The sequence below is a fragment of the Periophthalmus magnuspinnatus genome, chromosome 1 (assembly GCF_009829125.3).
Source record: "Periophthalmus magnuspinnatus isolate fPerMag1 chromosome 1, fPerMag1.2.pri, whole genome shotgun sequence".
Taxonomy (NCBI): Eukaryota; Metazoa; Chordata; class Actinopteri; order Gobiiformes; family Gobiidae; genus Periophthalmus; species Periophthalmus magnuspinnatus.
Window position 1 is genome coordinate 11,212,536 of NC_047126.1, and position 26,564 is coordinate 11,239,099.

General features: G+C 38.9%; 3 protein-coding genes across 6 annotated transcripts in view; 2 read left to right on the forward strand and 1 right to left on the reverse strand.

Annotated features, from left to right (window-relative positions):
- pkd1a (polycystic kidney disease 1a) overlaps positions 1 to 2,081 on the forward strand; it is a 60,205-nt gene extending 58,124 nt beyond the window's left edge. Inside the window, 1 exon segment of the mRNA XM_055225227.1 lies at positions 1 to 2,081. Coding sequence (XP_055081202.1) covers positions 1 to 379 — 379 coding nt within the window. The 3' untranslated portion in view covers positions 380 to 2,081.
- tsc2 (TSC complex subunit 2) lies at positions 2,078 to 23,454 on the reverse strand. Of its 4 annotated transcripts, XM_033973743.2 has the most exons (42): positions 23,303 to 23,454; positions 22,118 to 22,274; positions 21,963 to 22,049; positions 21,549 to 21,659; positions 20,886 to 21,033; positions 20,699 to 20,816; positions 20,568 to 20,616; positions 20,358 to 20,483; positions 20,209 to 20,282; positions 20,009 to 20,135; positions 19,675 to 19,818; positions 19,464 to 19,601; positions 19,275 to 19,378; positions 17,123 to 17,204; positions 16,883 to 17,038; positions 15,955 to 16,074; positions 15,752 to 15,874; positions 15,441 to 15,547; positions 15,200 to 15,365; positions 14,980 to 15,102; positions 14,773 to 14,907; positions 14,428 to 14,617; positions 14,175 to 14,268; positions 14,000 to 14,102; positions 13,637 to 13,731; positions 12,176 to 12,316; positions 10,155 to 10,316; positions 9,510 to 9,668; positions 9,068 to 9,174; positions 7,116 to 7,352; positions 6,748 to 6,984; positions 6,244 to 6,333; positions 5,025 to 5,170; positions 4,395 to 4,957; positions 4,174 to 4,252; positions 4,004 to 4,090; positions 3,748 to 3,934; positions 3,139 to 3,278; positions 2,985 to 3,063; positions 2,816 to 2,907; positions 2,646 to 2,744; positions 2,088 to 2,355 (listed from the first exon to the last, which is right to left on the reverse strand). In XM_033973743.2, exons 2-42 carry the CDS (start codon positions 22,250 to 22,252, stop codon positions 2,209 to 2,211), a joined length of 5,607 nt encoding a protein of 1,868 aa, XP_033829634.1. In that variant the 5' UTR covers positions 22,253 to 22,274; positions 23,303 to 23,454; the 3' UTR covers positions 2,088 to 2,208. The 4 variants fall into 4 exon arrangements, with proteins under 4 accessions (XP_055081281.1, XP_033829611.1, XP_033829626.1 ...); XM_055225306.1 differs by lacking the exon at positions 12,176 to 12,316 and having other exon boundaries at positions 2,078 to 2,355; XM_033973720.2 differs by lacking the exon at positions 6,244 to 6,333 and having other exon boundaries at positions 2,078 to 2,355.
- On the forward strand, positions 23,433 to 26,513 carry nthl1 (nth-like DNA glycosylase 1). The gene is made up of 6 exons (XM_033973753.2): positions 23,433 to 24,164; positions 24,373 to 24,635; positions 24,697 to 24,867; positions 24,971 to 25,130; positions 25,396 to 25,501; positions 26,140 to 26,513. The coding sequence occupies exons 1-6, from the start codon at positions 23,903 to 23,905 to the stop codon at positions 26,411 to 26,413; spliced, it is 1,236 nt and encodes a 411-aa protein (XP_033829644.1). The 5' UTR covers positions 23,433 to 23,902; the 3' UTR covers positions 26,414 to 26,513.
- Positions 26,514 to 26,564: the final 51 nt, after the last annotated feature.

A 26,564-nucleotide genomic window follows, 5' to 3' on the forward strand; every position in this document is an offset into this window, starting at 1 on the left:
ACAAAAGACACCAAAAAAAACTCCTGTTGCCACACCTCTTCCTTTTTTAAAATCTAAAGCATCATCTTCACACTTAACACCAAACTCTTTGAGCAAATCGACAGTCATTACACAGGATCACACCCCTCCTCACTTTTCAGGGTCCACCTCTGCCCCCGTCCATACACTTTCAAACAAACCCACACCTGCCCCTGTTATTACCCCTGCCCCAACCACCCCTGGGACCTCCACCTGTGCCTCCACACCAACTCAGTCAGGGCTGTCCTCCTCCAGTCTGTTCAACCACCCCGCACACACCACAACCATCCCCACGCACAAGAGAAAACGCAAGCCCCCACCTTTAAAAAACAAGGTGCACCCTAATCTGGACAAGAGCTAAGAGGAGATAGATGGTGGAAGTGAAAGACAAGATGCAGACAGGATGATTTTGGTTGAGGAAGAGAGGAGAACTTGAGACAGCTGGCTTGTTCTCGAAATGCCCTCTCTAAACCAAGGGAAGGAACATTTAAAACAGAAAGTTGAAAAAAAAATGCAAAAAATAATTATAGTGCAGGTCGCTCAGCACAAGTTGGTTTAGTTAAGTAGATCAGGATAAGTCCCTTTTATTGTGTGTTAGTTTTGTTTGTTAAATCATTTGTTGATAAATGCTTTGTGACCCCGGAGGTCATGTGTGATCAGTGACAAGGGCATAAGAATGTGCTCACATATTTGGACTTCTTTATCTGCGTAAATGAAGCGTGCACATCACATACACAATTTCATATAAACATGTTTAAGATGAACACTGTAGGTAATGTAGAAGTACTTAAATATTACATAAGAGTACACAAGATATGATCCAAAGCACACATTACAGGTTGTTGGGTCCTTCAGCCTCTTCTTCAGGTACAAAGACTGTTTTTTCTACAGCTTAAGTGTCGACATGAGGAAGAACCATCAATTAAAAAAAAAAAAAAAAGTCTAAATAATTGGCAAAAAAAAGTTATTTTGTGTTGTCTGTGTCTTATAAAAAGTCATAGGGAGATTATGACTCTCCCACCCTAAAGCTAACTTTTGTATCATGTTTTGAAGCACTTTTAATTGTTTGAGATATGCTACATCACGATCATGTAATAAGCTTGGCATTAAAACCAAAAGAGAAGTTTTACTCATACTGTATTGCTGCCAAACGTGTGTCGTTTATACAGCTTGAAATCATTATCATACCATGTCATTCTAATACAGCTTTCGTTTGTACTTAGCACTTTATTTTCTAAGGAAGGTGATTCCAATGACATATTTAATTGTATAACATTTCCATTCAATTTCACATGGTAAAAAGGGCTTGTTATTACAATGTAGGTTTTAATAGTTTATTTACAGCAACGTTTTTTTTTGTTTTTTTTTCATAAAATGTCCAAAGGGCAAATCTCAGGGAATTCAACAAACCCCCAAAGAAAGAGTGGATTGTTTCCAAATGTAGGTACTTGTAGGTAAATTATGCATGCATCTGAAATGTAAACCCTGTCTTGTGCATCTGTCTTAGTTCTACAGGTACTATGTAATCTGTATGTAGTCATATATGTACATATTGGGGCTTTTAGTGTATATATTTTTGCTTCATGCTTCAACACCTTTAAGAGTAAACTGGGTAATATAGTGCTGCGTTTAAAGAAATTTTGTCATTTGTACAAGAAGTTTAGATCTGCATCCTTGTCGATGTTTGGTACTTATTTGTAATGGTGAATCTTGTTTTATCCAGTATTGTTTGTATTATACAGTTATAGCACTTAATGCTTTGCATCTGACAATGTCAGTGAATCTGGCTGCTGCATGTTAATAAAGAAATGCCAATTATAGTGTTTTTGTAAACCATAGTTACATTTCAAACTGAAATGTCTATTCCATGCACAGAAAAACACTCCCTCTCAAATGAACACACCCTCAAAGTTTATCATTTAAAAAATATTGAAAATTGTACAGAAAATAAGTGCAGTTTTCGCACATTTACTTTGGTGTTTGTTATTGATTCTAGACAAATGCACATGGATATTTGTGATACAGTGGAAAAATTAAAATAAAAAAGCTGATATAACCAAGTATTTAATGTTTTTATTTCAGAAGCCTAAATATTTTGTGGTTCATCTTCCATTGAGTAAGTTCATATCAAAACTACTGTGTGCACTTCATCTTGACATCATCCAAACACTCAATTAACAGTGTTTTTTGTCAAACAAAATCTGTAAAATCATCAACCGTTGAAACCAGTCTCTTTCGTTGACCTGCAGCTTCAGGGTTTTGTTGGACAGACTTCTGCGAATGGCCCTGTGTCAGTGAGATGCCCGGTGTGGAGCGGGACTGGATATCCTCCTGTGCCTAGGATGCACAGTAAATACACTATTAGGAATGAACACATTATGAGCCTACAGTACCGCCATTGGACCTAGATTGTCAGAGTTGCCCTTTCATACCCAGTAATTAAACTTATAGTAGGGTTATGTGTAAATTACCAGGTATGCTATAAAAAGGTCAAAACAAAACCCTCCCAGTTCACACCGTTATCAGTTCAACTACCCTAAAGCAAACCAAATAAGTCAATATTCTGTATTCATCATGTTGCCCACACACTTCTTTGTTCCCAGCTGAAAGTGACTTTAACATTTTACCCTTGTCCGAATGCGCTTGATGTGCCTCAGTCTGGCCAGCCACTTGGAGGCATAAGCATCAGATGGGTTAGCTCTGTACTGATGAACCAAAGAGGCCATCTGAGAAAACACAAGAGTTTAAGTTTGAACTGTTAAACTAAAGCAAATATACAAAATGATTATAGACTCACGTTTGCATGCAGAGCCATCTGTCTCACTAGGAGAGGAAGGTTGAGATCTGACACTATTTTTGCAACAGTTGTGTCCACTAACCCTTCCAAATCTGAAATAATCAAAGATGTTGGTAATGACTGTAGAGACTGCACAGGCCCAGTTACAATGCAGTGATGATGAACCTACCTTTGCGGCACTGGAGTGTCACAAGATTACATTCATAATCGAGAGGTTTTATTATTACTTCCACAAAGTTAAACTGACCCTAGGAGGAAAAAAGGTTTCAAAGCAAAATCAGTCATACACAATACAATTTTAGTTTGAAAGGTGTTTTACAAACCTTTATTGTGCCCAGCTTGTATTCCTCCCCGGAGTCGTTGTAAACCACCATCACAAAGTCATTGCCAATGTGTCGCTTTTTGTTGCAGCAGCCTTTGTCACTCTCTCGGTTCGGCATCAGTGTGGCAATGTGGAAGATGGCTGCAAAAAGAAGAGTTTAAACAGAATACGTCAACTTAAGCATAAATAAAATTAGAGCTTAAGTGCAAAAAACATAACCTGTAAACTCTAATGAAAGTAATCCAGATCAAAACAAGTCGGAATACCAACAATACATAAAGTTAATTCATTTTTACATATGGCCCTTCTATTTTGAGGCATGTACGGTGCATTCTTACTAGTTAAAAAGAGACTCCAATCATATCTGTACCTGGGTTGCCTTAACCTGCATATTGAAGACACAAACACACGTTAGGCTAATTTTCATTGTGGACAGGCCCGCCCTCCAGAACTGGTCTCCAACTACTAGACTAGCCCTGATTAATAATTGGCTGCTGGAGAGTCAAGAGAGCGCTTGTTTAGGTTTATTCACAACTGATTTTAGTCAGAAGATCTGGAAATCAAAAGGGGGTGTGGTCTAAAAAGCTATGAAAATGCCATAAAAATGTACCTTGCATAATGTCATCATGCCAACAGTAAGTGAACTCTCCATCATCTCCGTACTGGTCCAGTCCACCCAAAAAAATCTGGTCGGGGTCACAGTCCTTCAGATGGATTAATTTACCCAGACCAGTGAGGAAGGCAGCGTAGCGGTTAGAGCCATATTCATTGGACAATATGGCCACCTCATTGTTAACCTAAACAGAGCAGAGGTTTAAAAGGAAAGGTCCCAGCAACTACAATGGTTACTGAAGCATGTTTTTTACCTGACCAGCCCCTACAAATACCACTCCAATCTTATGGGTGTCATAAGGGGGCATTTGGTCCAGAACCTTCACAGCACGGTCAATCACCTATAACACACAATACAATAATTAAATAACTTAAATAAATAATAAATTATACAAAACCTGCTGTTTGTGGGAAGATGCCTCACCTGAGTTTTGGGAAGCAGCAGGGGCTTGTTTGCTTCATTTCCAAAGAAAGGAGAGTGATAAAGCTGGAGAAAAACAAAACTGGAGCAAACAAGAAGAAATCATTTAATTCAGTAATCTACAAATCATTTCTCAAAAAATATGAAGTTGTTGTAGAAGTCAGAAGGGAATCATATTCATTTATTATTACAATTTATTTTTCTTTTCTGCTACACAGCATTACCTTGGACTGAGCCCAGACATCTTCTCTGAGTTGCTGGGTCCAGAGCGGCTTTGATAAGAGTCCCGGTCAGCACGCCTCTCTCTGCGTGATGAAGGGGCCGACACAGAGATGGTGTGGCCTCTCGGACGGTGGCCCCCTCCTGGAGAGATTGGCCCCTGGGATGCTGCTGCTGTGGGGAACTCCAGTCTCATCTTGGCCCCAACATTTTGGGACGATACTACAGTTGGACCCTCTGAGGCCTGTCCCAGTCCATTGACAGCCTCTTTGTCCTTTTCCAAATGTAGTGGGGGTTTTCCATCTGAGGGTGCTCTTGGCCGGGATGAGTCTCTGGTGTCCGACTCTAGAGCAGCCTTGGAGAACGCCTCAGGCAATGTTTGGAGCTCTGGGGAGGAGCTGGACTTGTTCAGGCCGTGGCCCTGGGACTGACTGTGTGTCTGAAAGGGGAGCTCTGGCCCCTGTCCAGGAGTGGATGGTCCCACCGCGGGCTGGTCTATGGGGATGGCCCCCTCACTGACCTCCTCCAGTGTGGACTTCTCATCATCTTGACTGGAGGTAGAAGATGACTGGAGCAGAAAGGGGAGATTTAGATTTTAACATAAAAGTAAACACTTATATTTCTCTCTCACTAACCCGGCTGAGTGTCCCATGGCTCTTCGTGAACTTGTCTGCTGACATGAAGATGGGGTCAGAGGGCATGGCCTCAGACTCCTCACTCTCAAGCCCATCGGTGCGAGGTGCATTGACCCCTGAACCCCCATCCAGCACTACCACCGAATCTATAACCGCACAACGGCCGTTATCCATAGAACAAATAGTACACAACATCCACCATGTCAGATTTTAAAAATGCACAATTGATTTTCATCTCAGCACTTCACTCACTGTCAATAAAACAGTAGACTAGTGGTAAAATCATTACAACAGAAGAGAAAATTACATGCATTGATTTAAATGCTCAAAATTTGACAAACCAGCACCAGATTCAGCCCTACAGAGACCAGCGTTTAAGCACAGACTGGAGACAGACAGATCAATACACTATGTGGCCCTTTTAATCGATTACCATTGTGCATTGCTTTTGCTTGATTTGTTGACTCAAATACGCTGCAGCTACTCCAACAGCTGCCCAGATCATTATTTCAAAAACTCCAAAACCCAAAGAACAATTAACTTAATAATGTCTGGGCTTTTCTGTTGACAGTATTAGTGTGAGGTTAGGCATCAACCACTAAAAGTGTTTAACTAAGACAAGAGTTAGAGTTCACAAGAATTACAGGGAAAGGGCAGATTTTAAAACAAATCAAACTCAATCCATATCACTTAAGGATTGGTCCAAGAAACAGCAAGCCAATGTTGAGCATCACTTGTTACAGCCCCCGACACATGAACAGAAACCCTTTGCTCGCACACTGTTAACGTTTTCTTTGGGTCCAAATGGCTTTAGAATGACATCCTGTTCATCCACTAGTTTACTTGCTAGTTTAAATGAACTGAGTATTATAGACAAATTGATTTAAGTATGTGGTGCAGGAATCCGCTCCATTCAGACACAACATGGACGTTGTCGTAGGTACTTCATAAATCCTGCAGCCTATTATTTAATATCAAGGTCTAGGATAGGGTTAGAATAAAGACTATTTGTAGCCAGCATGTTTATCAGAAACTATTAAATTATTTAAAAAATACAATACTGAGGCTATGTGACTTTGAAAAACTATAGATCTGGTCACAGGTTGAAGTCAAACATGATTTTATGGCCAAGTGATGTTTGCAGCGCCAATAGCATCTACTGAACAGGAGGACACACTAAACGGGTGGGGGTGTCAGTGGCGCAGGAAGTGCATGGTACCTGCCCAGGAAATGCTCCTGTGCAGCCTGCCCGGGGCCGGGGGTCCTGAGGGGACCCAGCCCTGACTCAGAGACCAGAGAGAGCCGCCCACTGCAACCACGAGCGTTACAGCCAACCACAAACCAGCATGAAAGAAGATCAAAAACATTGAAATGAATCAGAACAAAGTGCTCAAAAGCAATGGGAATAATGAAGAAAAAAAAGACTTTAAAATTAAATGTATGATTGATGATTAATTAATAATTTTTAAATTAAAAATAGATGGATGAAAAATAGATTTGTGATCTTACAGCAACTGAAAAAGACATGAACCTAAAAACAATAATGTTGACCAGAGAAAGGTGCTCAGTGAGCCTTATGTTCTTATGCAGAGGAGATCCAGCCGAGAATAGCACTTCTCTCAGTCCATTAAATAACATCAGAGGCATGTACTCAGGCAGAAGATGCATTCATGCATGATACACTATGTACAGTGTAAAGCACGTCTCACAGGTCTGTGCTTACCTGTGTTGGAGCGCTGGATGAGGTTGGCTTTCCCCGAGTGGCTGCCGAGTGCCTGAGGTTCAGACACAGGAGCAGGGGTGGCTGTGCTGGCTGGGGCACTGGCTGTTTGAGTGGGGGGCTCCTTCACACCCTCCATGGACATCAGCACACTGGACAGCTCCTGCAGAGGCATGTTCCCCAGCTCAGAGGAGAATGGACTGGGAGGGTTCTCCAAACACATGAGCCAGCTCGTGTTCCCTGGAGACAAACCACTCACTTAAATCATTGTTATAAGCATAAGAGAATCTCATGTGCATTTAAAGTAACAAATCTAAATTCCCTAAAACAACATAGATTACTGAATACAGTATTTTTGGCTTCTTTCATACCAGACGGGCGGCGGATGAAGATCTCAGCCCAGCCCTGTGTGAGCATGGGCACGAACTGTGCCAGACTGGCGTGGTCTTTGAGCGGAGGAGGAGCAGTCGATGTGGTGGAGGAGGGAGGCCCCAAAACCTCCAGAGGTGGTCCTGCGGAGGGTGAGAGAGGGGCAGCTAACTCACCCTCAGAGGGGGACACCAGAGGGCTGAGACTCTGAGCTGGACCAGCGCGGAGAGCATGACCTCCTGTAACAAAGGAATAATGAGCACAGTGTTATGGGCCATGCTAAGCCTTCTCTTTTTGTTAAGGTTGGAGTAACAACAACTGTGAATGAATGACAAAAGACAAAGTTTAAATCTGTCAACTGGACAAATTGTTGTAGAGGTGAAGATGTTTCGCTGCTAATTCTTCACTGTTCATTCTTCAATTCTGGTCAGATAGCTGGTGGACACTGTTTACAGTTTCAGATAAGCCAGCTATTGTCTCATGTTTCAGCTGAAACCACCCTATTCAACCTTTAACGACCCTGCTATTGTTCTCTTTGTTTGAGTCTGAGGATGGAGTTATAGATGGGGGGTAGATGATGTCTAAGACCCCCATTCCTGTTTAAGGAATGGGGGTCTTAGAAGAACTGAAGAAGCGGCTTGGATGAGCAGTGAAACGTCTTCACTCCTACAACGATTTGTCCAGTTGCCAGATTTAAACTTCGTCTTTTGCCATGGATCAAGCCTGGACGACTGAGAGATTACACAGACAACAACTGTGAATCATTTTGGCCAAAGCAATTATGTCACATAAATCTTCTTACTCCAATACATTAATTTTATGATCAATCTACACCTCTGCTTAATTATGCAAATATAACAGGAGAAATGCTTAGAGGCTCTTTTAGATAAATACGCACAGTCAAAAGTTTGGACTGTCTCATTCAATGTTTTATTTCTTTATGTTTACTACTTTCTACATTTTATATACACACAGAAGACATCAAATATATGATGCAAGATATAAGTAATTATGTAGTAAAAAGTTTAAATATCACAAAAAAATTTTTTTTTATATTTTAGAGTCAAATCCTCAATGTGTCTACCCTTTGCTTTGTTGACAGTGCTGCCTTCTCTCAATGAGTCTCTTGATGAAGTCTTCTGAAATGGTTTTCACTTCACAAGTGTGACTTGTCAGGGTAAAAATGCCAAAGCAAAGGGTGACTATTTTACTTTTTTTTTAATCTAAAACAAGTTTTGGGTTATTTTGAGTTTATGTTATCATAACAAAATTTATCTTGTTTTAATATGCTAAACATCGTCGGATACATAAAAAAAAAACATATCTGAGTTTATAAAAGCAAAGCACAAGTCAAAAAGAGCTGATGTAAGAAGGCATTTTCAAAACACAATAGCCTAATTAAATAAACAGTAAGTAATAGGATAAATAGCAAACACCAAAGTTAAATCTGTCAACTGGACAAATCTTGTAGGAATGAAGACGTTTCGCTGCTCATCCAAGCCGCTTCTTCAGTTCTGGTCAGATTGCTGGTGGACACTGCCTTTAAATCTATCTGAGGGGAGGGGCTAACCACACTGAAACTGTAAACAGCTATTGTCTCCAGTTTCAGTTGATGTGGCTATTTTAAGGGGCAGGTGTTTTAATGTACTTTGCATATTGGTGAATTGTGGAGAAGCCCAACCAGGGACGGGAGTTGAGAATTAGCTCTTGCTATAAACTCTATATGCATCACATCAGCTGTAATGTTCATGTTGTAACTATGTCAGATTGCATTGTCCCTGTCAAATAAATATATAAATAAATATATAAATAAATAAGATTAGGGAAGTTTCTTGGCAACAACATCAGTAAAACACAAAGTATTAAATCCTGAAAAGTAAAGGTTTTGTTCTTATTTGGGCCATTACCCTGAAGCTAAGACTTGAGACTCAGAGAGCCACTTCAATGTCATTACCTGATTTGGAGCGAACCCGAATGCGTCTGTTCTGCTGTTGGCTTGACTGGGACTCTAGTTTGGCTGGAGCCTCTTTGGTTATTCTGGTGTGCAGCGATGGGTCAGACCTGTGCAACAAAAACAGTCAGAAATAAAAATAAAAATATACGTACAATCACTGGCCACATTATTAAAACCAACTGTAACTTGTCTCATCTACAACAAAAATAGTCAAAATATTTATTTTCTGTTTGGCAAGCTTACAAGGTGCAACATATGCTATATAACTATGAACTGGTCTATTTTAAAAACTACAATTCAAAATAAATACTTCACTCGTCACCGTCTACAAATTACAAGCTTTTGTTGAATTTACCCAAATAAGTAAACTTACAATCAGTTATTTTTCTTTTTATTAGATTCGTAGAAAATAACAGTATAATGTGAACAATGTGGTCCTCACCTGGTCATCTCTCCTCCTCCACCCAGGTGCTCGTTCATGTCCAAACCCAGAAGAGCTTGTGTCCGGACCCCTCCACTTGTCGTTATGGTAACAAGTTTGTTGCCAACGAGCCAGGTCATGCTACGACCTCCAGCGAGAAGAAACTCAGCTATAGGAGACCTAAAAAGACACAAAGTTATAATGTATTCAAACTGAGATCAATCATCTTTGAGCGCCTACAAACACCACCTGTTGCAGGCATCAAATTGAAAATGAATGATTATTTGCATAAAAAAATTAAGTTTATTAGTTTGAACATTGTAGTTTATTCAGTTCAATATAGGTTGAAAAGGTTTTGCAAATCATTGTATTCTGTATTTTTTAAGTTTTACACAGTGTCATACTTCATTGGAATTGGGGTTGTAGATGTACTAAAAATTAAATATAAAAACCTACTGTACAGTAAAGGTTTTAAAGACTACTGATTAATAAATGAAAACTTGTAATTCTAGACTAATTTATACTAAAACTAGAATCAAAAGTAGATGCTCATTTATCATTGATACTGAAAAAAAAATGCTGATCTGTATCAACGAAGTTGGAAATTATTATATAGTGACAGCACTGGCTGTCATATTCTAAACTTCTAAAGTATAGTGCACAGACCTCTTGGGTAAAGCAGAGAAATTAGAGAAGACATAGCGAGCCATCATGTCCAGGCAGGTCTCCGTGAGCTCCAGGTGGACGGTCTTCAGTCCCTCATCCGCCTGAGTCACAGAGTTCTCATCAGCAGAGCCCAGACTGCAGGTGGTGGTCGATGTATGCATCCTATACAAGCAGAAAGAGGTGGGGTCAACAACATATTACATTAAATAGCACCACAGAGGAAGTCATGCACTTACAGTGTACTGCAAACTGATGGATTAGTCACCCACAAACATGCAAATTGTCAAAAACAGTTTAAGATTTAATCACTAAACAAGACACATGCAACACCTTATATGACAGACATGTCTAATATAAATAATCAACAAACTGGAACTAGTTCAAAGTGGTCTCAGGAGGGTGAATAATTGAGCGTTTAATAAAAACAATGATATTTTGATGAGTAATAACAACAGTCTTGTGCTAATGGATGCACTGGAGCCTCTCAAGTGCACTCAACCTCTCTGTATCCACAACAACCACTAATGTCCTTTACAGGTAAATTAAATACAAATTTGCTACAGACGAAACCTCCATATTAAAAGTAAGGGGCAACTGCAGTGGTGTGTCTGTTGGTAGATAAAAAGAAGAGGGTAACTGATGGCTGCTTACATTAGTCACAAATTAAACATTTAAAAAACTAAAGCCGAGATGTGTCTAGTTAACCATCTATTAGAGAACGGTGGTATAACACAAACAGAAAACTAGAAAGAAAATCACTCATACAAAATCAAAGTGTGACACAAACAAAAGGTACTAATTGAAACAACTATTCAAATGATCATCGCTAGCCTTTATCAGTTGATACAGTTAAAAAAAAAATACAAAAACACTTTCAAAAACTATAAAATGCATGTATGTACATCTGGAATAGTCAAGGTCAGAAGTCAGAGCACTATGTACTATTCATATTGACTGATTTCAGTTCAACAGGAAGCATAACCACTCTGAGCCAGTTCCAGTATGTGACTTGACGTAAATGTAACATATTTAAAAGTAATTGTATACTTACCATTTGTACTGACATATATGTTCTTTCAAAAAGATTACCTTGGCCACAGTAAGGAGTATTTGAGGTTTTAAACACAATTGCTTCCATCTTATTTTTTCACTAACTAAATAGTATGCAAATTACATTTTGAAGATTGATTGTCCATACCTGACCGTGGCCGTGTTTTCTATATATGACATGTAAGACAGGTTTACATGTCATTCCTTTTGCAAGCAGCCATTTAGTATTTCAGCTGACCGAACACAACACTGCAGCTGTTTTCAATTGTAATATCTTTCCATTTTTTTCGTTTTTGTAAAGACAACTGTTGCCACCTTATGGACAGGATTGACAACTGCAGTGTTGTAGAACGCATTAGTCAGTGAACTGACAAGAAGCCAAGCAAAGACACAAGCAATAGGATATGAAGCTGGTATTTGTTTGTGCAGTTATGTGGGGATTCAATAATATGAAAGAATTTATTCAAATTTCCCATCCACCCTGGAAAGTCCCACACTATGAGATTGCCATGGTCATAGCAGCTGAAATGGAGGAACACAAGATGCAAGCTAGATGTGATAAAATTGCATCTGTTTAAATTAAACACACCACCCTGAGTGACATTTTATGTTGAAATTAATGGCTCCAAAAAAACATGTTAGTCAAACAGTAAATAATGCACCCAGCAAAACAACATTAAACCAAATTTAAAACAATAAAAACATGGATCACAGTGATGTCCATAAAAGCCACATGCAAAGCAAAACAAAAAGGGGTTTTGAAGGCAGGCCAAAAAAAAACAAAAATAATAGACACAAATCTTCCTCCAGCATGCACCACCCATCCAAAAGAGTCACCATATCCCTCCCACAACTCAGCAAGACATTGACCCTAACCCATCGCCCGTCCCGTGGAGGAAGTGAGGAGTGTTTGAATTGCATTTGATTGTTAAGTTTTTTGATTGTTTTAACCCATAAGGCCTTGGTCTAACCTGCGGACCGCGTGATCGGAGACGCTGATGCTGCGGGACCGGAAAGCATCCATGGCGGACAGGTCCCTCAGTTCTTTAACAGGAGACTGGCTATTGGCAACTGCCACTGCTGCTGCCTTTGCCACTTTAGCTGCCCGCAGACTGGTGTGTGGTGGTAAGGGGTAGGTGGTAGTGGGCATCATAGGGGAGTATTTTAAGGTTTTAGGATTTTGGCATTTAGGGGCATTGTGGTGTATGAACCAGGAGGGGCCAGGAATAACCCGTTATCATAAGCAAGGGTAATACAGAGGTCATATAGGTGTCAGGGAGGTTTCACAGAGGAGGCAATGGGGAAGCAATGGAGGAAAGGATCCAGGACGACACAACGACCACCCCGCCCCAAAACCACAAGGCAGCACCCAATTGCAGGAGGCAGGGCAGGGGTCAAATGAGTAGTTGAAAGGAAAAAAAACAAGGTGAAAATTAACAGCAGTGAACACAATGATTCAAATCACAGGAGTGGAGTAAGAATAACTCAAGAACAAGCTAGGGCAGAAGGTACAAATATCCAGAAAAGAAAATACACACAGGTATTCAGAAGAGCAACAAAATAATATTAATATCATTTAACATAGCAGGTACATAGAGAAGCTGAAGAATTGTACAAGAGAAGTTATAGAGGTTGGGATGTTAAGACAAACGGATGACAACAAACTGAAAATGGCTAAACTTTTGGATTGAAGAACAGCAGCAATATAAAAATATTCATAAGTACTACGATGCACGTACTAATTTGAGTCAACCTAGTAGTAAATAAAATACATAAAAAATATACTTGTACAGTTCTCCAAACCAAAATATAGCAACAACACATAAAACAATGGAGATTAGACAAAAACTGAAGGCTTGGTCATGATGAGGCAAAGGCAAACAGAAAAATACAGTGGGGATTTGCTAGAGGGCTAAAATAAATTTGAGATATTGTATGTGTATATGAATGGCGTGGCTGTTTATATCTACAACGTTTCTTCCCCACTTCAATTTGGTGACACTAGCACACATTTGTAATATAAGATATTGGTAAAAAACTTAATAAAGTGATGCTAAACTTTCTGGTAGAGTTTTGAACCAACAGTGAATGCGTGATTGTTTATTGAATTTGACAAAAAATTAAATGAAGCGTACTTAAATGACAAATGTCAAATGTTAAAACAATGATAGTCTTTTCAGTTTTTCAAATTATCCTAGGAGTTAAATCGGAAATGTAAAAATACAAAAAAAATGTGATGGTTTCCAAAAACTGCATGCCATTGATGACAATAATAAAAACCAAAAACACAAATGAATGAAAAAAAATGTAATAATCACCATGGCAACCTAAGGAGTCATTTCAGCAATAGGATACTGAGGCCCAACATTTTTTACCACTGAACACAAAGTCACTCTCAAAGATACACGTTTCTAACAGTGTGTTTACTTTACCTCTTAGGTCTTTCATTGAGGCTTGTGCTTCTGGCGCGAAATGAGCTTTGTTCATGACTATCATCAAACGGCAGAAGTGCATTGGATCGCAGACCCTAAAGACATAAATATAATTTAGTAATGATTTTACACAATAGCTCAATAAAATTAAGTAATTAAGGAAATCATACAGAGCTGAATAACAGGAAATTAGGGAGAGAAACTGTCAAAGGCATCAACATTTATTCATTTTTCCCTGGCACAAATAATTTAAGCTTTCATGAAGTGTTCCCAATACATCCAACTTGTGTGACTGAAGTATTCTGACTGCACTTACCATGTGGAATAAAATACTTCTAAATTTTATTAAATGTTAAGCTATACCTTTGTGATGTACTGCACAAAGTCCTTGCGGAAGGGAAGTCTGCAGCGGATGAACCACATGGCGATCACATGGTGGGCAAGAGACACTATATACTGGTTAAACCTAAAAAGCACAACAGTTAAAGCAAGTATTGTCAGAGGCTGGTACAGTTGCTTCACATGTGTGGGCACTCACTTCGATGGGTTTGTGTAAGGGAGCGAGATGGCAAACACACTAACATACTGCTCAGCCACAAAGTTGGCATAAAGATGCGGTAGGCGGACTAAAGCTGAAAGAAAGAAAACATTCAAGTTACTGCTGTCATTCCAAACATAAGTTTGTAATATTAACATTATCTTACATTGCATTACATTGGGAACACATGCACAACATTTGTGTTTTAACACAGTCATAATCGTGAGCAATGGATTAAAAAGAGAGGACTAACTAGAAAGGAACTCAAGCATCGGTGACGCCATGGCGACAGTGGCAGAGATGTGGGTGAGCTTCACGATCAGAGCAGGGAGTAGCTTTATCATGATGTCGGGCATCTCTACAGTGCACATGGTCAAAGCCACCACACACTGTTTGGCACAGCGGTAAATGAGGCCGGTCTCCAGGCATTGAACCAGCTCCCTCTGTAAAACAAGGCACAATTCAAATTTTAATACTTCCGGTTAAATATTGGTACTAAATAACCTCTCCTTTCTAAATACCAGAAATAATGAAACCAAAGTCATTGAGGATGTACATGTGTACCTTTGATTCTATGATAAACGATATAACTAAATACCTGTCTGGACTGTTCCAAATAGTTGTGATAGGATGTAATGGCAGTGAGGACGGGCACCACTGCCAACTGCACATCAGTTCTAGAAAATCCTTCTGGAGTTTTCTTCAAACGTTCAGAGATCAAGCGATCTGTCACCTACAAGACAAGTGTGAATGCTGCAGTAACAGTGCACCAGTGATAGCATTGTTTGAAATAACGAGTTTGTACCATGCTGCAGAGGTGAGAACAGAGTTGGTCTAAGCTGCACAGCGAGGTGAGTAGAAGCATTTTGTACTGCAGTGTCCATGGCAACTTATCAAGGACCAGCTTCAACACCTTCCAATCGGTCTCCTACAGAAAATACAAAATACAAATTATACAAATAAATATCAAACTATGTTAAATGTTCACCTTCCATTATTTTTTTTTTAATAGGACTGAGATATACCATCTTGAGACACTGTAGAAGCACACTAAAGGCAGGTGCATAGGGCAGGTACGCTGTGCGGACTGAAGCTGCTGCAGGAGTTGGTGGGGCAGGAGGTGCAGGGCTGCCAGCAGGGGGTGATGTTGATCCTGTTGGCTTCTTTTCACTGACACGTTTCTCTGACTCCCTAAAACAAAAAATCTGGTCACTTGTGCCAGCTGGGAATCACAACACTTTTAAATAGTAATAGACAGGTTTTTACCCTGCATCACAGTAGCAATATGGACTGAATCTTATGGCCCCATCTTTATTTGGCACCCCAATGCGATGAAGAGAGTCGGCACGCATCATCAGGAAGAAATCAAAAACCTGTAGAAAAAAAAAAAAGTGGTTAGGCAAAGTGGATGTTAAATTATTTTATGTATTAACAGTTGTGCAGTCTATTAGACTTATTCTGTGCCTTATTCTGTGTATAATGTATTCCTCCTCAATGAAAATAAAATACAAAGACACTAAATTAAATTATTAATATAATCAGGAGAAAAAAAGTATAAATCGTTGTTAATTACACACCTGAAGACGAATACTGGATGCAATTGATGAGCAGTACTTGTTCTTATAGTGAAGCTGCAGATGACTGATAAGGAGCTCATACACACGACTGGCATGGCTTGCCGGCAGACTGTAAAGCTTACTCTGTATTTAGAAAAGTAATGCTTATGATCAACACATTGTACCAAGATTCAATAATGCATTGCATATTACCATTGCTTTACCTGTAGGATTTCTAGGAGACCAAGGATAGCTGTTCGAACATCCTCCATTGGCGACTCAGCAGAGAGATCTCTTTCAGAAATCTCCAAAGGTCCTGAACACACCAGAGAGCGACTGGCCACCTACAATAAAGGTTGTATACTTAGTAAATACCTAATCAGGCATAATGTGGCATCATAATACAGCCACACGCAGAGCAAGGCAAGGCAAGTTTGTAGCCTCAGTACATTATTACCCCTAGATATCTACTGGTCCATATTCACCTGCTGCCAGTGAGACATAGATCTGAGCGTCGTCTGCATAGTTGTGGTAGGACACAATATTGCTGCATATTAACTGGCCAGCAGCAACATGTAGAGATTAAATAAAATGGGTCCCAGGATTGACCCCTGGGGCCTGTATTCTAGATAGGACTTGAAACAGTTTAGTGCAGTACCAGAGATGTCCACCCAGTCCTCTGGGGGGGCTCTTGCTCTTGTTTTGTGACAAAAATCCATTTTCTGTTTGTAAGTTAACATCTGTCTATAGCAGTAGTAAAATCCTGAATGCTGCATTTTGGGTGATTTAATGATATTAGCAGTGTCTTTTATCACTTGTCATATAGCGATCACATTTTGATTCTTGCCTTACACTTTTTGCTTCTTCCATTACATCAACCTTGAAGACAAAATACTCTATTGCTGCCTAGTAACACTCCAATAATAAAAATAATACTATATACATAGATGTCGCTTTTCAAAAAAACTCAGATGCTTTAGAAACACCACACTAAATAAACTAAAAAGCAAGTAAAGTATGAGCTATGACACTGGATGTCAAAGGCAGGGGTGAAGACATACATTTTCAGCAGTCAGTGCATACATGTTCAAAGTGTCTTATACTTTTTACATCAGCAGTCATTCCTGATCATGTTTGTATACTTTTCTTTACCCGCTCTATAATATCTAGCAGACTGGTGAAGTGGTGAGTGTTGCAGCCCTCCGCCAGATCCACCAGGAGTTGAGTGGCCTGTTTCCTCACAGCGAGGTCCCGGTCCTCCGCTATCCCACTGAGCTGAGGAATTACTACCATTTCAATCAACTCATCCTGGGACAGACCAGAAAAAAGAAAACATTATTATAACTGAATGTAATCATTTGTTCCCTAATTGGCCTATGAAAATGTGCAGACCTCATAGAGCTGTCGATTGGTACTCAAAACAAAGGAGAGGATGTGAAGAACTTTAATCCTTATTACACTGCGCGTCTCATTCCTGTGATTGACATCAAAGTACACAGTAGACAAGACAAAAACAAATATATTAAAATAGAAAAATAAAAATAAACTCCAAAGAAAGGTTCTCATCAATGACATCTACCACTACTACCACTACCACTACTTAAAGCAGCATGTGGTGATAAAGGCCCTCTCCACCCCTAGCGACCACGGGGTACACGTCACCGCAAAGTTGCTCCTGCAGGATTGGAAATGGAGGTCCTCATTCGTTTTTGTTTTTTTTGTTTTGTATGAAGTGTGGAATATGTGTACCAAATGTCAATGGTCTATGACAAAAGTTTTCGCACCAAAACCCCTATATTTATTTGAGAAAGGCTGTCAATGCGCAGAAATGTTTCATTGGGTCTGACTCAATTCGACATCACCTGTGAGAAATACACATGTTTTTATGTGTTTCAAAATTCCCACTGACTTGCGGATTGGCCACACCCACATTTTAGAATTCATCAAAATTCTAAACAATGATATTTAATTGCACATGGGTCCAGGATCTTTTGACCAATTTTCAAGCCTTTTGAAAAAAATTCCAAGGTGGAGATAGTGAAAGTAAGAGAAGTACAATTTTGCAAAAATGGTGTTCTGCCCAGTATGGCCGACTTACTGTTGGGTTTACGATGGGGTCATAATATAAGTTTTTTAATTGCCATGACATGGGCTCTTGTCATGTTAAGTTTTATCTTTCTATGTTTAAAAAGGTTTTGACTCTTCTTCCATTGGGATAATGTATCTCCACTTTTCAAGGGGGCGCCACGGTGACATTTTTAATGTTTTGTATTTGTCCTTTTTAGTCCTTCTTTTGGGAAACTTTTTAGGCCATAGTTGAATTAGTGTAGAGCATCTATTTAGTCTACAACAAAGTCCAGTGCTCTGAACCCCATGTATTTCAATGACAAACTTCTTATGTTACCATGGTAACACAGTTGCAGATAGAGGTATGTCCTCATTGGTTTTTGGATCAGTATGTCAAGGAGGATGTGTGTGCCAAATGTCAATTGTCTATGAGAAAATTTGTAAAAAGCAAAACTGAATTGGGGTTGTTAGGGGGCACTACAGAGTCATTTTTCAATATTTTTAGGTACGAATTTCAAAAAACTAAATTTTACATCAATCTTGAATATTGGGGCCAATAAAAGTGAATTTTCGTTAATGTTCAACTGTCCTGAATCCGGCAAGTATAATAATAATGGCTTTTTTTTCTCCACTCATTATTTTTGCCTTAAATTATAAAAGCTAGAGTCATGTGACTTTCTCACATTGTGCACCAACACAAATAAGGCACCTGTGAATTTTTTCACAATACCACAACAAATAGATTGTCTTAAATAAATTTTTGAAAATAAAATTTCAAGAAGGCACCAGAGATTCATTTTGTTAGGTAGAGCCTCGATTTGCATATCACTGCATTCAGCTCGCAAATCTGCAAAAACACTGTATTGGCTTTTTCCAAACAAAAAATGTATTAAAGAAACATTTTTTCAAAATTCACCATGACCCAAAGTCATATTGTAATGTAACTGATAATCTTTGCGATGAAAACTGTGCGAGGAGGTATCCTAAATGCGAGGGTGTGTTCTTTTGTCATTCCCGGGTTTGATCCAACATGACCGACTTCCTGTATTGATTAGGGCGGGGCCAAAATATTATTTTTGTCATTTCCTGACATGTTCTATTTTTCCATGCAAATTTGATTTTTACATAGATTGTTTCCGGATTGCCCCCATGAAAATCTAAGTTTGAGGTGGTGCCACCGAATTGTCTGTCATTATTTTTTCTCAGGGTCTTCGGTCACAATTAGAGCTCATTGAGTTTAAGTTTTTGATACTGGTCACTGGCATGTCGGGTCGTGTTTACTACTTGATTTTTGCCATCTTCTGGGCTCCAGACGCGGTTTTAATTAGTCCCTCGTCGGGACCTTGACCTAGACTCAGGCCTAACAATAATAATAATAATAATGATAATAATGATAATAATGATGATAATAATGATACATGATGCACAGGATGCACATTTTTCATTTACAATAAAAGAGAATCCTAATTAATCCTACCTGAAAAACTTCTCCATGAGGTGGTAGAGGCTTTGAATCCACCCATCCTTGGCTGGTTGGATAGACTGAGCTCTGTATGATATGAGTGTTAGCACTGATGCATCCTGTTAATATAAAAAGAATAATGGCAATGAAGGAATCTACTCAAAGATGTACAGAATAATGAAAGTTTAGTGAGAGAAAACTAACAGATCTCTTTTCGGCACATTTTTCCACCAGACTGAAAAACTTCTCTGTGGAGCCATGGTAACCGTTCTGTTCATACAGTTCCTCTACAGTGGTCAGCAGCTCATAAACAATAGTCTTTAACTCCACACTTCCAATTGTCTATAAAAAAGAGACACAATTTAATATTTAATTCACATGGCAGTTGCTGGGTGAACTGCCACTGTGCACAAACCTGGATCTGCTGCAGTAGTCTCTCAATGATACTGAGTAAGATGTCCCATGTGACCACCTGCAGTTCCTTCCCATACTTTTTTATAAGTCTAGTTATAGACAGGACGATTTCATATGAAACCACTTCATTGGCACACGACATTGCCTGAAGAGGTATCAAATAGCAAAGATTAAAAATATGAATTCAATATCCAATTTGATTCAGTTATTACATATACGTGACTGTGTATCTCTATTTAGGGATTTGGTTTCTCTTTACATGATATTAGCAAACAAACACAAAACTATACACAGTGAAACAAAACAGATATTTCATGTCACAGCTTGGTATGTACCTTATAGAAAGATGGCAGGACGAGGGTGGGTGTGTTTTTGAGAGCAGGGAGTCTATGTGCACCCCACAGTGCCATTCCAACAAAAAATACAGCTCCCCTTAACAATGGTGCATCTTCCTGGTATGCCCTGAAGATATTTGCCACAATAACTTAACAAAAAAGAAATGTACCATTATAAATGCTAATGCTGTAATACTCACCTCTCTTCCATTATTCTACACATAGTGTAAATAGCACTGTGGCCAAGGTGAGTCCCCAAGACCTTCCTCATTAACTGGCAAGACAAATATAAAGAGTGTGAAGTAGTGTTTTGATCCATGGAGATGGGGATAAAAAAAATGCTATTCACCTTCCAGCAGGATTCACAAAACTCTTTGACATTAACAGTGCGACAAAGTGTAATAATGAAAATGGTGAGCGAGTCGGAAGGGAGACAGTTGTAGCATACCACTGCATCTAAAACTTGCAATGCCACCTTTAAAAAGTGCAACAAAACAAGCATTAATAATTATAGTATTTCCTGGCATGTTTGCCATAATAGGAGGAAGAATACACTGACTTCTATGTCAGTAGAGGAGGTTGTTCGATTGCACAAAAGACATATTTTCCTGAATGAAGAAAAAAGTTAATTAAAATGAATGATTGTGATCACTACATTTGTAATTGTGGTAATTCTGTACATAAACATACTGGACCATGACTGAAACATTCTGATCCAGATAGCAGCTGTTGAACTTCACAATATTGACAAGTACATGGAGAAAGTCAGAGGTTAGGCCAATGTCCATCCACAGGAGGACAAACCGTGCTGAAAACATAATCGAAGTTAATAACTTCTTATTAATACAGTTTTCAAACATTCCCTATCCAACTTTACCGATGTCCTCCTCCAGGTATGTTATGTCTTTTCCACTCTCTGTGAGCGCTTTAAAAACTTCCAGCCTCTCTGACAGGTCCTCGTTGCATGGCTGATAGTCTCTAATTACTTTGAAGAAGAAGGCTCTGAGAGGTCCAAGTCTCTCCCCCTGCAAAACAGCAAGGACTATAAGTAATATATTATGTTTTCATATTACCCAGTATTGCCAACATATTTCCGTTTGAAAGCTGTTCAGATTGACATTCACATCGTTTATTTTATGGTTTTGTTTTGGGGGGTTTTCAAAACTGGCTATGTGATATATAACTCTACATGTCTCACTCTGAGTCTTTTCTAAAACACTGCAACTATGTACAGGAACACGGAGAGAGATAGGTAGGTCAAAACAGGAATTTTCTGAGCCCTCAAGTCTCAAATGCAAAGACTCAAACATGCAGGAATCAAACAAAATACAACTTTGAGTATGCCAATGATGAGGGAAGAATAATATAGATTTTGGATAATTTGTCCCTTTAATATAGTGGTAAGTTAGTGTAGTGCAGAGCAAGAAGCAAAAAAGTATAATCCAATATACTAATTTAAAGTCCAGCTTGTTTTTAAGACTATGGGGAGAAGATATGACATTCATTGGTCACTGTTTTATGCAGTCTTTTGACACCTCACCTGTCCCTGAATGATGGCCCTAAGCAGCTGCAGAACAGCGTGTCTGGCCTCAGGTGGCTGCTCTGGAGCCAACATATCCTCCACTGCTTTCCAAACGGCCTCCACAGCATGCTATAAACCATACATTAATTATGACAAGATTTAACAGTTATACACTGATTCAATTTAAAACTCAATTTATCACAACAGTTCAGTTCCACCAGTATGACTATTGTGCAGAAAGACTACCAAGATAGCATGTAGTTATTTATATTCAAAGGATTGTTATTACCCAATGCAGTAAAATATATGTTTCCTTTACAGAAATGTTTCATTTAATTATCACAATTAAAAAAACTCATAATATAACTATAAAAAAAACAACAGTATATTTATCAGCTGAATTGAACGAGACCAAGCTGGTCAAATAATTACCTCTTCAAACTTTTTTGTTTTAGCCAGATCACACACTTGATTCATTATTTTGACCCGGTTGTTGAGGCCACAATCAGGCTGTAGCTCCTAGAAACCAAAAATATGTTGATTTCATTTTACTTTGAGGTTAAGTGTAAAAATGCATTGTTTCTGACCTTTATAATTTCCGATGTAATTATAAATTCCGAAGGCTTTGATTCGCTCTGTTTGGTTGGTTGTCGTGTTTGTCCCAGGCCCAAAATCCCCTTCACCTTCTCCTTTAGGCTCTCTTTGCTTGGCTGTTTGTTCATGATGTCACTGCACAGGTGGCGGCTTTAAAAAGGTAACAAGACTTTAGGCTTTTTAACAAATATTAGAATGCAACAAAACAGAGCCTTAATAAATGTGGCTGTAGTCCCTTAGACCTTTAGTCGATTAATAATATTTTAATAAATAAAAATTTGTGTTGGTGTGTTAATGAAGTTATTTATTTTATCTGGATTTATATGAAATAATATCAGAAGAAGCAAAATATATAAAAAATACACCATTTCCTAGACCTGTTCTAGTGCAGTTGATGTCTTGTGAGTGCAGTTTTGGGTGAGATACAAAGTTAGATCATAAAGATAAATGATAGTATTAAGAGATTTGTTTAGTCAACAAATCAGCAAAGCATTTCTTTAGTTTATCAAATATTTATTAAGTCTACTATGGCTCTATTAAGAACGCATCTGTCTGCATATATGTATACATTTTAAAAATAGGTTTAAAGTTATTTGTCTGTCACATGCATGTTACTGTGACTAATAAATGTAATTTAAAATGAGCTTACATTTAGTACATTTCATTTACAACATCTTGTTACTTCTACAAAATGATTGATACATTTAAATACAAGCTCTTTGCAGTTTGTTTCTCAGTAAGTGCAATTGTATGGTGGACTGTAGTATGTATAAAATTGTAAATGTGCAACATCTAAATAACTCGTTTTTTGCTAACATTAGGCTCTAGATTAACAAGATTGGTGTAAGTGCCAGACTGTAAATGTGTAAACCTGGAGGGCATGATAGAAAAATGTGGTCATGTGGAGTTGACAAAGACAGAGGGAGGTAAGTGAGCAGACAGACAACGACTGCTCTGTTGGTTCGGTAAATCAACAACAACACAGCGCTGCATCATTTAGACCGCCAAAAGCGCACATTCACAACCAAAAACACCACTAGATCATCAAGACTGTAAATAGAATATCATGCATGGCACTACTGTACGTTAGCTGCGTATTTGGGGCTAGTGTTTGGCATTCAAGGTCTGGTAGCTTAAAAACAACGCCTCCATTGCCCACTTTTCCTCAAGTATCTTACCCTTTTCAGGTTATGTCGGCCTTGGCTACTTTGAAACCTATATAGACCTGGATGCATCCATCATGTATTCGCAGAGTACTTGCAGCTGGAACGTTTTTTTGGTTCAAGATCAGACCTCCACTTCTCAACCGGATGGCACCAATGCATTGACAGGGGCACTTCCTACAAAAACACGTTTATGGCAAGGAACTATGGGGAATGTAGTTCACGTGATGCGGAGGTATTAAACTACTAGCAACGAGTTATTTGGATTTGACAGGATGCAAGGTGTTGTTGCATCTCTTTAGTCTTGCTTCTTCTAATGGATACTTTTCAAAGCAAGTATCATATTCATGTCATCATAGAGTTTAGCAACTTGCTAACTTTAGCTTACATGCTATACTGATGTGTAGCTTTTCTTCTGAGTCTTTCTATCGTTTTGTTTTGTTTTTTTTTTTTTTTTACGAATTAACTGTAATATAGTGCCAACTTGTTTAGTTGTTTACTACAAGCTTGGCTACTTTATATGTATATGAAAGTTTGTTAGGAAATCTTTTTATAGAGAATTGATTGGCCATTAAAGTGTTGTGAAAGAGCTCTCCCTCGTGACTATATTGTCCAATGAGGGACCATGTTTATCTGACTTCTGTCTGGAGCTGCATGTGCATGAGACATTTATCCTACACGTTAGAACGAAATTTTACAATGACGTCTCAGTATTTCAAGAAGAGGTCTGCTGTTACTCGCAATGGCGCACAAGATCCGGGTCTCGGTTTGTCCTGCTCCAAACTCAGCACACAGATCAAAACTGAGGGGGCTGTGGTCAAGCTGGAGGAGCAAGAACCCACAATATCAGAGAAACCACCGTATTCCACATCTTCAGGTAATGTTTGTGTTAGCGCTAAGCCATAAAATCAACAAATATGTTCTTACTTTTTGATTGAAAAGTATAAATGAAATGCATACCATTAGAAACATCACCATATTTATAGTTTCCATACCAGTCCAACCTAATTTAAGTTGCTATATTACTTGCCCCACCTTACATACCCTACATGTATAACCTTTATTTAATATTTATATTATTGCAGAGGGCTGCCCTGAACACCCACCACAGGATGATGTTCGGCCAAAAACACACTCTGAACCTTTGTCCTCAAACAATCGCAGAAGGAGACCCCTGAAGGTGGAATATGTTAAGGACGAAGATACTGTACAGATGAAAAAAGCACACTGGGAGCCTGCAGAGTGGAAGAAACAGCTTGACCACATAAGAGAAATGAGGAGTGGCCGAGACGCGCCTGTCGATAACATGGGAGCAGAGAAATGTTATGACCATGATGCCCTGGCAGAGGTATGAGGAGTTTAATAATTTACACAAATTGCAACAGCATTGAAATGTGGTTTATTCACAGGTAAAACGCTTTCAAGTATTGGTGTCTCTAATGCTGTCCAGTCAAACCAAAGACCAGGTCACAGCAGGTGCAATGGGGCGGCTACGAGCACATGGATGCACTGTGGAAAATATTCTCAGCACGGACGATGAAACACTTGGAAAATTGATTTATCCTGTTGGCTTTTGGAAGGTAATAGTCATCTGAATTGTATTTGTGTTTTATATTTATAACAAAAAGAATAAATGTTTACATTCTGCATGCATTATGATTCTGCCTTTTTCCTGTGCTGCAGACAAAAGTAAAGTATCTAAAGTTGACCTGTGCCATGCTTCAAAAGGAGTTTGCAGGGGACATTCCAAATAGTGTTGAAGATTTAGTCCGTTTGCCTGGAGTTGGACCAAAGATGGCCCACCTTGCTATGGACATTGCATGGGACCAGGTGTCAGGCATTGGTAGGAACACACTATATGCAAACTAATAATACATTATCTAGTATGGAGTTGTTGCTGTTGTTGTTTGTCTAGACAGGTGCCAATCCAATACAAAAACATTTATAGAAATTTACATGACATTATTCAGCCCCTCTTTATTGCCTCACTGACAGAGGCTTTTTAACCTCTTGTGTTAATATATGTTCATACAATAGGCCTACAGTGAAATGTCTTGCTCAACACAACAGTATTTCATCTGTGTTTTCTGTGGTTGATTTTGTCTCAGGAGTGGACACACATGTACATCGTATCTCAAATAGATTGGGTTGGCTCAAAAAAATGACTAAGAACCCAGAGGAGACGCGCAAGGCCCTGGAAGAGTGGTTGCCAAGGTAACCGAATGACCACTGCACAAACACTTAAGTCTGATGTCACGATTGTCAAGATTGACCCAAATAAACAGTAAAACTTGCCTTGTGCAGACCCAAATGTGATAACATTGTTTATAGTTAATTTGTATTACAAATTGCTTTACAGAATAAGAAAGACATTAAAATCACAGTGCAAACAAATCAAAACATAAATAATCATCATAAAATTAACATTAAATGAAAAGAGTGCAGAATAAAAACATTTCAGTCATATGCACAGCTAAACAGATACATTTTGAGCCTGGATTTAAACATTGTCAAAGTAGAAGCCTGTCTCACATCTTCAGGACGAGTGTTCCAGGTTTAACCTGCATAAAACTGAAACACTGACTCCCCATGTTTCATCCTGACTCTGGGTACCAGCAGGAGGCCAGTCCCTGTGTAATTTATTCATACTGAGAAACTAGAATTATGCATAGATGCATAGAAATTTTAAATAAAAAACTTCTATTTTCTCTTCTTTTGCTTAAAACACCAAATAAAGCCAGTATGCTGCTACTACTACTGTTATTACTGTTAATAATACAGTTTATTAAAAAATGTAACTCATCACTTCCCACTTGTAAAGCCTTCATGTTAAGTGTGCTTTGTGGTTGTAGGGAGCTGTGGAGTGAAATCAACTGGCTGCTGGTTGGTTTTGGGCAGCAGGTCTGTTTACCAGTCAACCCCCTGTGCTCTGTGTGTCTAAACCAGCACAACTGTCCCTCCGCCCACAAAGCATCCCCAGTGAAGAGACCCAAGTCCAGATCCCCACACACGCTCAGCAAAACCACTCATAAAACAAAAGCTGAACCTGGTAAGGTTGAGCCTTCATCCCCTGTTGCCCCCTCATTACCAAAGAACAAAAAAAATAAGGGGAAAAAAAAACCCTAAATGAATAATATGATACCGACAGAGACATTTCTGTTGTTGATTGATTCATTTAAAAAAGTAGCTAATATTTTTGTATTGTGGGTGTTTTATATTCTTTTACAAAATAAAAAACAAAAACATTGGTAATGTTTACTTTATTTTCTTTGTTCAG

What these genes read in the sequence shown, in the direction of transcription:
- tsc2 (XM_033973743.2), bottom strand. Translation starts at nt 22,252, where the DNA reads ATGAACAAACAGCCAAGCAAAGAGAGCCTAAAGGAGAAGGTGAAGGGG. An exon ending in GGGCCATCATTCAGGGACAG is followed by an intron (nt 21,034 to 21,548) that starts GTGAGGTGTCAA and finishes GCTGTTTTGCAG; the next exon opens with GGGGAGAGACTTGGACCTCT. An exon ending in TCCTGCCATCTTTCTATAAG is followed by an intron (nt 19,819 to 20,008) that starts GTACATACCAAG and finishes ATACCTCTTCAG; the next exon opens with GCAATGTCGTGTGCCAATGA.
- nthl1 (XM_033973753.2), top strand. Translation starts at nt 23,903, where the DNA reads ATGAGGGACCATGTTTATCTGACTTCTGTCTGGAGCTGCATGTGCATG. An exon ending in ATCCTGTTGGCTTTTGGAAG is followed by an intron (nt 24,868 to 24,970) that starts GTAATAGTCATC and finishes CCTGTGCTGCAG; the next exon opens with ACAAAAGTAAAGTATCTAAA. An exon ending in CTGGAAGAGTGGTTGCCAAG is followed by an intron (nt 25,502 to 26,139) that starts GTAACCGAATGA and finishes TTGTGGTTGTAG; the next exon opens with GGAGCTGTGGAGTGAAATCA.